This window comes from Erigeron canadensis, chromosome 6 (genome assembly GCF_010389155.1).
Source record: "Erigeron canadensis isolate Cc75 chromosome 6, C_canadensis_v1, whole genome shotgun sequence".
In the NCBI taxonomy this organism is placed as follows: domain Eukaryota; kingdom Viridiplantae; phylum Streptophyta; class Magnoliopsida; order Asterales; family Asteraceae; genus Erigeron; species Erigeron canadensis.
The window spans coordinates 18,880,644-18,890,722 of record NC_057766.1 but is presented as its reverse complement, the minus strand read 5'-3'; the positions used below and the strand labels follow the sequence as shown (position 1 = coordinate 18,890,722).

At 36.1% G+C, this 10,079-nt stretch overlaps 2 protein-coding genes and 1 pseudogene across 3 annotated transcripts; all 3 read left to right on the top strand.

Moving 5' to 3' along the window:
• The first annotated feature begins 230 nt into the window (after positions 1–230).
• Positions 231–3,040, top strand: LOC122602916 (auxin-induced protein PCNT115-like). Of its 2 annotated transcripts, XM_043775530.1 has the most exons (6): positions 231–243; positions 1,197–1,405; positions 1,496–1,696; positions 2,027–2,199; positions 2,364–2,466; positions 2,659–3,040. In XM_043775530.1, the coding sequence occupies exons 1-6, from the start codon at positions 231–233 to the stop codon at positions 2,992–2,994; spliced, it is 1,035 nt and encodes a 344-aa protein (XP_043631465.1). In that variant the 3' UTR covers positions 2,995–3,040. The 2 variants fall into 2 exon arrangements, with proteins under 2 accessions (XP_043631465.1, XP_043631464.1); XM_043775529.1 differs by lacking the exon at positions 231–243 and having other exon boundaries at positions 1,187–1,405.
• Positions 3,041–3,918: 878 nt separating this feature from the next.
• LOC122602917 lies at positions 3,919–5,132 on the top strand (annotated as a pseudogene).
• Positions 5,133–7,319: 2,187 nt separating this feature from the next.
• Positions 7,320–9,030, top strand: LOC122604405 (probable LRR receptor-like serine/threonine-protein kinase At1g12460). Its single transcript, XM_043777299.1, has 3 exons — positions 7,320–7,830; positions 8,318–8,572; positions 8,678–9,030. The coding sequence occupies exons 1-3, from the start codon at positions 7,320–7,322 to the stop codon at positions 9,028–9,030; spliced, it is 1,119 nt and encodes a 372-aa protein (XP_043633234.1).
• Positions 9,031–10,079: the final 1,049 nt, after the last annotated feature.

The following is a 10,079-nucleotide window of genomic DNA, read 5'->3' as shown; positions in this document are numbered from 1 at the left end:
GTATTGGAGCTCAAAATCCACAGAAGACGGCAATGAACAGTTCTTTCTTTCTCTAGTGATCAGATGGAAAGAAGTGGTTTTTATTTATATTTTAACTTCTGCTTTTTTTTCTTCATTTTATTTTATTTTTATTATAAGAACCATTAGAAAAATTGAAAAAATAAAAAAAAAATACGTTATGCATGTGTAAGTCCTATACGTTATACCTTACAAATATAATATAACTCTCAATGTCTTCTACGAGTTTTGGGTCCCAATACCGTCTTCGACCTTCTTCCATGTTCAACCATAGGTAGAAAAGGACCTCCAGCCTTGCTGGGCATGAGAATCGAACCCTTGACATTTGTCTTCAGAGGCAAGGGCTTCAACCACTGATCCAACCAAACTAGTTTATATCTTACAAATATGTAAGATATATTTTTTTAAGATTTTTTTTGGAATAGGTTTTTATTTAAAGACAAATTTTTATAAAAATTTGTAACATGAGAAAAACAAGGTAAATTTTTTTGAAAACAACCTTCTTTCCCGTTTTTTCTTAAGCCACCTTTGTTCCCGAATCCCTACCCTATGTATTTTAATTGGCAAATGTGTGTGTATTTATAGGCGGTGGTTAGTGTCGTAACATGCGAAGTTGTGCGGAACACTAATCCACAACTTAACCATTACTAACATATATCTTGGTTAGATACGGGGCTTTGCTCATAAGGGTATTAAAAAACAGGAAATGGTGAAGGTGATAGCCTAATCGGTGATAAGGGTGATCGGTCGTGGTGATTACAACACGGGCTCCACCCATACTAAGATGTATGTTGGTAATTACTGACATACATCTTAGTTATTGAGATGTGTATTTTTAATAGTTAAGCTGTGTATTAGTGTTTCGCACACTTAGCATTTTAGAACACTTTGCACAGTAACCCACACACATATATAATTATGTGTTAATTATTGATTGTACTCATTTAACTTTAGTAATTGAAGGGGTTCAATCCCCAGCATAGTCATAGTTCCTGGATTATATGTGTAGTAGTTTAGACTTTCAAAAAAAACTTCTCTGCTTTGGTATGTAATGCATTAGAGGTTAAATATTGGTTGCTTCTATAGACAATCTAACTTTGCAAGTTTCAAGCTAACAAGAATTAGTAATCTAATTAGGAATTAAAGTCTTTAGCTAAGGAAAAACATAATGGTTGGAGGAGTGAGGATGATTAAGCTTGGATCACAAGGTATGGAGGTATACGCTCTTGGTTTAGGATGCGTGGGTTTGAGTGCTAGTGCCTATGGGCCTCCCAAACCCGAGCAAGATATGATTAAAATCATTCACCATGCCGTTAACTCTGGTGTCACTCATCTGGATTCCTCAGACTACTATGGCTCCAATCACAATGAAATCCTCATTGGCAAGGTTATTTTGCTATCATACTTTATTTTTCCTATTAAAGTTATTTTTTGTTGGAGGTTTGCTTTTTTATATAAGCTAAGGTTTTTGATTTAGGCCTTGAAAGGATTGGAAAGAGGAAGTGGGCAATTGGCAACCAAATTTGGGATCAAATCCTTCGAAGGAGATTGTGATATTCGTGGTGATCCAGAGTTTGTTAGGGCTTCCTGTGAAGCTAGTTTGAAACGCCTTGATGTTGATTACATTGATTTATACTATGTTCACCGCATAGACGCTCGAGTTCCAATTGAGATAACGGTTAGCATTTTGAGATTCAATGTTTCTCTTGATTACAAATTCTTGGAGTAATATTTTGGCAAATATATTTAAAACAAAAACGTGTTTTGTATACTTCGTATAATGCCAAAAGCATATATATGATCAGTGCTTGAGTTGGACGCCCTCTTAAGTCTTACCCCGGGGCTTGAGTTAGTAGCACAAAAGAGTGAAAAGTCATGCGTTATTTTGTTATATGACATGTAAACTCAATCTCTTAAGCATGATGTCGGTTTTAAAACCCGCTTAGAAAGAAAAGCAATAAATATTTGAGACTAGAAAATGATCCAGAGTTGGTTGGTTTGTTTGTAGATGGGGGAGCTCAAGAAGCTGGTCGAGGAGGGTAAAATCAGATATATAGGTCTATCTAATGCCTCGCCATCAATGATTAGAAGAGCACATGCCATTCATCCAATCACTGCTCTACAGATAGAGTGGTCGTTATGGACCAGAGACCAGGAAAAAGAGATAATTCCGACTTGCAGGTAAGCCATAGCCAGAGTCATATACAACCAAATCTTGATACCAGTTGTTAATCTGTAGATGTGCAGTCTAGTTATTTATTTAGCATGCTTTGTCCTCAATGAAAAGAACCCTTGGTTGATGGATAATACATGTTCTTGTTGATTAAATGATGTATGATTTTCAGAGAACTAGGTATTGGAATTGTTCCATATTCGCCTCTCGGAAGTGGATTTTTTACTTCTGGTGCCAAGTTTTTCGAGGGTCTGCCAGATTCTGATTTTCGGAAGGTTTGTGTTCTATGAGTAACATGGAAGTAACAGACTTTTCATTTAGCAAGTTAACATTTTGAATCCCAATAGACGATATATAGAACACTTCCATCCAAAACTGCAGAAACAACCATCACAATTTAGGATAGTTTTACGAATGCTGGTAGTTTTATTATTGGTATTGATTCTTGATTTTTTCTGCATCTCCAGCAATGGGATTCAAAATTTCAAGGGGAAAATCTCGCACACAACAATAACTTGTTCAAGCGGATTAGTGATATTGCTCAGAAGAAGGGCTGCTCCCCGTCTCAGTTGGCATTGGCGTGGCTTCTGCACCAAGGACCCGATGTGTGTCCCATTCCAGGTACCTCAAAGCTGGAGCACTTGAACCAGAACATTGGAGCTTTGTCAGTCAAACTCTCACCAGCGGACCAAATTGAGCTCAAGTCTATTGCCTCAACTAATGCTTTCAAGGGCAAAAGATTACCTCCCAAAATCCTGGCTCTTTCAAATGTGGCGACTCCACCTTTGTCATCGTGGAAATAACATGCTCTTTTGCGTACACATTAAATTTATAGGCATACTCGGACTTTTCTTTGGAGTGCGGACTGGTGAATAACTGTTGGTATAATCATGTTTGTATACCATTTTAGAATTTCTAATCCTAAATATGTCAAGACGCTGCTTAAAAGTTAAAACTTTTATGTTTTGTGTGTGAATCTGTTATTGATACTAATTCCTTTGAAACCGTAGAAACAAACATAGATTTTGTTAGCAACTACTAAACTTTAGAGCATTGGTAATGTGCCAAACGGTCACGATTTTAGTAATTTTAACTAACTACTAAAATCTAGATAATTAGTTTATTAAATTCTTAATTGAAGTAGTCTAGACTTGCAGTCTTGCACCCTATCAAAGTATGAGGCCAGCAACAATTCTGAACTCCTGAAAAGTGCCCAGAAACAGAAAAGCATTGTTATGAATAAACTCTTAGGACCTGATAAGGCTAGAAGAGCTCGTAGACGTCAAGGGGCTGGAGTGACAAAGTCCCAAGTAGCGAAATTTAGTTGTGATGAGAAGTGAAAGTTAAAAAATTAAAAACCGAAGAACAAAGTAGGAAAACTGTTTTATGCTCTCAAAGTAGGAAAACTGTAGAACAAAGTAAACAAATTGAGTCTCAAAGCATGCCAATTGAGATTATGGAAGGTAAGTTGACTGAGTTTTCTGGAGAACTTCGTCTCTTTACGACTGTTTTTCAACACAGGTAATTCTTTTATGCCTCCTTTCATTTATTGATAGTTGGTTATTATCTTTTATTAGAGATTTAGGTATTTTTCAGCTAGATGCATTGCGTGAAAGTTTCCCTGCAAGTATTAAAATAATCTCTCATGTGCTATCTTCCTTTATACTAGTATATAATTTATCAGATGCTACCTTTTCTACATCTGTTTTTACTGTGTATGGGAGATAATGGAAGAACCGATAGTGGGGCCTAAAAGAAAGCTGGGGTCGCAAGGTTTTGAGGTCTCGGCAATTGGTTTAGGATGTATCGGCAATTCGTTTAGGATGTATGGTCCTGTCACAAATATTATCATTATCGGCAAGGTGAGTATATGAGACAAAAAGTGCAATTGGCTACCAAGTTCGGCATTAAGTCACTCTCAGGCGATAAAGGGATGGAGGTGAGCGGCGATCCAGCATATGTGAAGGAAGCTTGTAATGCTAGCTTGAAACAACTTGGAGTCAACTGTATTGATCTTTATTATGTTCATCGTATCCATACAAGCATCCCCATTGAAGTTACGGTATCCCTCATAATAACTACTAATGAAACTATATAATATATGTATGCTAAATAAAGAGTTTCTCATTCTGACATTTTGTTACTAGGTGGGATCATTGAAAGAACTAGTTGAGGAAGGCAAAATAAAATACATAGGTCTCTCTGAAGCGTCACCAGAAACTATCAGACGGGCACACGCAGTTCATCCAATTACCGCTGTCCAGCTGGAATGGTCCTTGTGGACAAGAGATGCAGAAGAAGAGGTTATTCCTACTTGCAAGTGTGTGACAGGTGTTTTAGTTAGCTTTCAGACAGCTTTAGCTCATGCTTATTACACATTTAGCTTAAAATCCGATTGTTTGCAGATAACTTGGAATTGGGATAGTCCCATTTAGCTCTCTAGGAAAGGGATTTTTCTCAAAGGGTCCAAAGGTAGTTGAAAACTTTGCAAGCAATGACTTCCAAAGGGTGGGTACTTATAACATGCCTCATCTATCATTCTCTGTGAAAATGTGAGCTTATGTTACCGTTGGCAGACTTTATAACTTATCATCTTTTGCAGAGTCTACCAAAGTTTCAAGGCGAAAACCTAGAGCACAATAAGATTGTTTTTGAAAGGGTGAATGAACTGGCAAGAAAGACGGGATGCACCCCATCTCAGCTATCATTGGCTTGGCTTCTACACCAAGGAGACGACGTATCACCCATACCTGGTACAACCAAAATCGAGAACCTCAAGCAAAATATTGGATCCATTTTTGTAAAACTAACAACGGAAGAAATGTGTTAAATTGAATTGATTTCTGCAGCTGTGAACGGCGATAGGTACTCCCCCGCAGTAATGAAAGATACTTGGAAGTATGCAAACACTCCACCCTTGTCATCTTGGCATATTGCATGAACTCTTAATTTTACAGAACATGTTTAAATTAATATTTTGAATTTGAGAGTTACGATTAAAACCTTGTATCGAATTATTATTAGTGAAATTCCAAGGTCATTAGATTAAAGTTTAAACATAGTTTTTTTCTTTCTATCAAAGTTAGATACATAACAGAATTGAATGGGATTTTAATCATCACATTTCAAATTCACATTTGATCCCTTTTAACATTTGCATACTAACACATTGTAACCTCCTAATATTCTTTCTCTTCAGTTCAATGCTCAGTTTCTTAGTGGCAAAGTAAAGAACTTTTCATGCTCAACAAAGAAAATTTGAAGACCATTTAGATAGGTGACACATTGTTGCTTTTTAATCGGTTTCTTTTCCGCTCTTTGCAGTTTTGTGGTTCCTTTCGTTAAGGATCACACTTAACGTCCCACTCAAAAATATTTTGATACTTCAGTTGAATCTTATAAAGACCTCTCTTCCTGAAATGATGTAAAATTCAGGATCTCCCATGATCAAAAAGTTTGGATATTGTTTAATTTCTTCCAAATGCTAATTTTGTAGAGTACAATAACTTTTCGCTGTTTGGATTCAGAAGCAAGTTGAAAGTCATGAACAGAGACTAACAATCCTTGCTTTCATAAATATCTTCTTGGCAACTAAGGTCCCTTACCTATCCCACGAGATTACATTTTTGATATATGACGGTCTTATTATCTTTTGACTTTTGTATAAGAGATAAAGGAGTATGTCCCAAATAATTATTATTATTAGTTAGGAGGTTGGAATTAATTCGTTTTGCAGGTCAATAGAACAAAATCCAAACAGTGGCAGCCTCTGGTCATAATTATCAGGAAAGTCTACTGTTGAATTAATGATCATGACGTTTTGTGATTCATGTACAGTTGACAATTTCCATGTCTACAATTCATAATTCCAATTCCAAGGCGTGGTGTAGTATATATAATACACCCCACCTTCTTAGTGGTGTACTCCATCTTAATTACTACAAAATGGAAACCACTTTTCTTCTCATTTTTACATTATTCCCGTTCTTTCAAACATATAACGCAATCAGTAGCAACATCATGGTCACAAATTCCTCAAACATCACATGCATCCCAAGGGAGCGACAATCACTGCTTGTATTCAAACAAGGCCTTACGGATGAATCAAATCGTCTGTCAACATGGACGGGAGAAAAGTGTTGTGAGTGGGAGGGAGTTGAGTGTGATAGGAGAAATGGTCATGTGGTCAAACTTGATCTTCGATCTCCATTATCTTTCATTGACTACTATATATCATCAGACACAAGGAGGGGCTGGCTGAAAGGTAAGGTTAGTCCTTCATTACTCAACTTGAAGTATTTGCGTTACTTGGACATGAGCATGAACAATTTCACGGGGCAAAATATTCCTGAATTCTTTGGGTCATTCAAATATTTGGAATACCTAAACCTCTTTTTCTCAGGTTTTAGTGGTGTAGTCCCCCCCTCATCTAGGAAATCTCTCAAGGTTAGAGTATCTTGATCTCCATCTCTTATATAGGTACGACATGGTACCTCTCTCGTATGACGTTTCGTTGATGGTCAAGGATGATCTACAGTGGGTGTCTTTGTTGTCATCTTTAAAGCATTTGGATTTCTCAGGGATAACAATCGGTAACCATATTGATTCGTTCCATCCAGTTAATATGTTACCTTCTTTGCTTACACTGAACTTGGCCTCGTGTGACATCAATTTCTCCTCCATAAAATTCATCAATTTCACATATCTTAATTCACTTTATCTCTCTTTTAATGTTATCAACTCCAGTTTTCCGGTTTGGTTATCAAACCTTAGTAGCCTTGAGCATCTAAACCTTGAGAAAAACAACTTCCATGGCCGAATATCCGATTTTATTGGGACCTTGAGCTCTCTTTCTTCCATCGAGCTTTCATCAAATCAATTGTCTGGTCCAATACCTCTCTTATTTAGTGGCCTATCATCTATAAGAGTGCTCGATCTTTCAATGAATCAATTGTCTGGTCCAATACCTCACTCACTTGGTGGCCTATCATCTCTAAGAGTGCTCGATCTTTCAATGAATCAATTGTCTGGTCCAATACCCCGCTAACTTGGTGGCTTATCTTCTCTAAGAGTGCTCGATCTTTCAAGGAATCAATTAAGTGGGAGCATACCCGAAAGTACTGGACAAATGTCAATGCTTGAAGAACTTCAACTTTCTGCAAATCACTTGAGTGGGGGCTTGCCTAAAAGCATTGGACTACTTACGAGATTACATGAGCTCTCTCTTTATATTAATCAATTGAGTGGGAGAATTCCCACTAGTCTTGGTGAGCTCTCATCCCTTTTTAAACTAGATGTCTCTTATAACTCGTTGGATGGGGTTCTTTCTGAAATTCACTTTATGAAACTCAACAATCTAGTCGTGTTAGATTTGTCTGAGAATTTAATAATGTTCAATGTGAGCCCTCATTGGATTCCACTTTTCCAATTGAACTATTTTCGTGCATGCTCCTGCAACGTCGGACCTCAATTCCCAAATTGGCTTCAAACATCAACATATATTATAGATATACATTTTTCCAATTCGGGTATTAGAGATAGCATACCTCAATGGTTTGAGAACATCACATTTCATCTTGGTTTTTTGGATTTGTCGGAAAACAAGATCGGTGGAAATTTGCCACGAATGAGAAATCCAGGTATAATAAAAAATTAAATTTTTGATTTTTGTTGCTCGTCTTGTGGCTAGATTGTTTTCCAAGAAAACTTTAGGTTTTTACATTTAGCTTTTCTGAATATTTGGATTAATGATTGTTCCAAACTAATCTAGCCTAACTTGTCTTATAAATTCTAACTAGACTAATGATTGCTAAATCCAACTTAGGTATCTCTTCAACGAAAGTGTTCCAACACATTTATGTGAGTGGTCTAGTATAAGGCTACTTGATTTATCAAATAATAACTTCTCTGGAGTTCTCCCCAAGTGCGTAGGAAACTTAACTCATTTACAGGTGATGGATAGAAAAAGTAATACTCTAACGGGTGATGTTCCGAGTTCATTAGGTTTTCTTTCAAATCTCGATTCATTGCACTTGAGCAACAACAAATTTAAGGGCAATCTCCCAGTGGCTTTACAGAACTTGACGCCCTTAGTCACTTGTGATTTAGGGAAAAATTTATTGACAGGTGATATTCCATCTTGGATTGGAAAAAAGTTATCCAAGCTTAGAATCTTAAATCTCCAATCAAATAATTTTATGGGTAAGATTCCACCGGAACTGTGTCAAAACAACGCTCTTCAACATTTAAACTTGGCAAATAATAACATAAGTGGAATGATCCCTCATTGTATTTATAATTTAACTGGTATGATAGTGACTAGTGTTGACTTTCAATACTATGCCTCTCCATATGAAGAAAATATTGAGAGTTACATAAAAGGTATATAGTTGAAGTACACCAAGACACTTAAGTATCTTACGTCCATAGACTTCTCAAGCAACCAAATTATTGGTGAAATTCCTGATGTTTTAATGAACCTAGCAGCTTTGAACAACTTGAATCTTTCTAGAAACTTGTTAAGTGGACAGATTCCAACTAGGATTGGAAATCTAAACAAATTGGAATCTTTAGATTTTTCAATGAATTTGTTGTCTGGTGGAATTCCTCCAAGCTTGGCTACTTTAAACTTTCTAAGTTACTTAAATTTGTCCTTCAATAACTTATCTGGTCAAATACCATTTGGAAATCAACTCCAAACTTTAGGTGATCCATTAGCTATTTATGGAGGGAACAATGAGTTATGTGGACCCATACTAGTTAGAAGTTGCAATAAAAAGAATTTATCAGATACTCATGTTAGTGACAAAGACGGTAATAATGAAATCCAAGATTTTTAGTTCTTAATTACCATAATTCATGGTTTTGTTGTCGGATTTATGGGATTCATTGGTAACTTGTACTTCATAAAAGAATGGAGGCTAGCTTACTTTGAAACTATAGAGAAAGTTTACTCATGGCTTGCAGTATGGATTATAGTGACTCTTGCACGAATACAGAGGAAGATTAGTAAGCTATATTATTCTAAATTTATATCTTTATCTTTCTGTTTTTTAAAATATTTTTAATTTGTCGTTGTAAGTATATTCATGTTACAACAATCTTCTGGATCATGTAATATCATGTATTTTTGTATTATTTTGTTTATGTAACCTATAGACAATAAACTATAAGAGTATAACGATAACGTTTTGATCTTTGCTTATTTATGTTTTGCATTTATATATATGTCATTATTATCATTACATGCCGTTATCAGTTTATGTTTGTTTCTAGGTTACTTTGCGTAAATTAGGAAACAGATAAATTAAGACCATTTGCTTAAATTAGGACTATTGGGATCAATTCCTGGCCGTCCAATCGTAAAATTTGGACGCCATGGATTATGTCGCTTTTTTACATAGGTAAAAAGGCTACGAGGGTACTTATGTAAATTCACCGTAAATCACAAGTTCTATCCTCTACTGAACCAGTTTCTTCCTCTGCCATCATTTTCTATCTTCACAGCCATCATCCCCGTCTATTCCGACCAATTTTCTGTCCCAACCGCCGTTATTAGGAGCGATTTTGGCTTATAACATAATTTGGAGCTCAAAATTGGCAGCTTTGTTGTCGGATTTGGTGACTTCGGCAACGAGGAATGGTCGGTGACGGAACGGAGTGGCGGTGGTCGGAAACTGAGAGTTGCTAATTCGAAGATGAATCTTCTAATCTTGTGTCCATTAGTTCGTAGTATTAATATTTTTTATTTTTATTTAACTTAATTATAGGTGAATTAGGGTTTATAGTGTAATGCATCCGTTACATATAAAATATAAGTTAATTTGTGTATATACATACAAATTATGTGTCTTTTGAGTTTGTTGTGACAATTAGAATGGCGATTGAG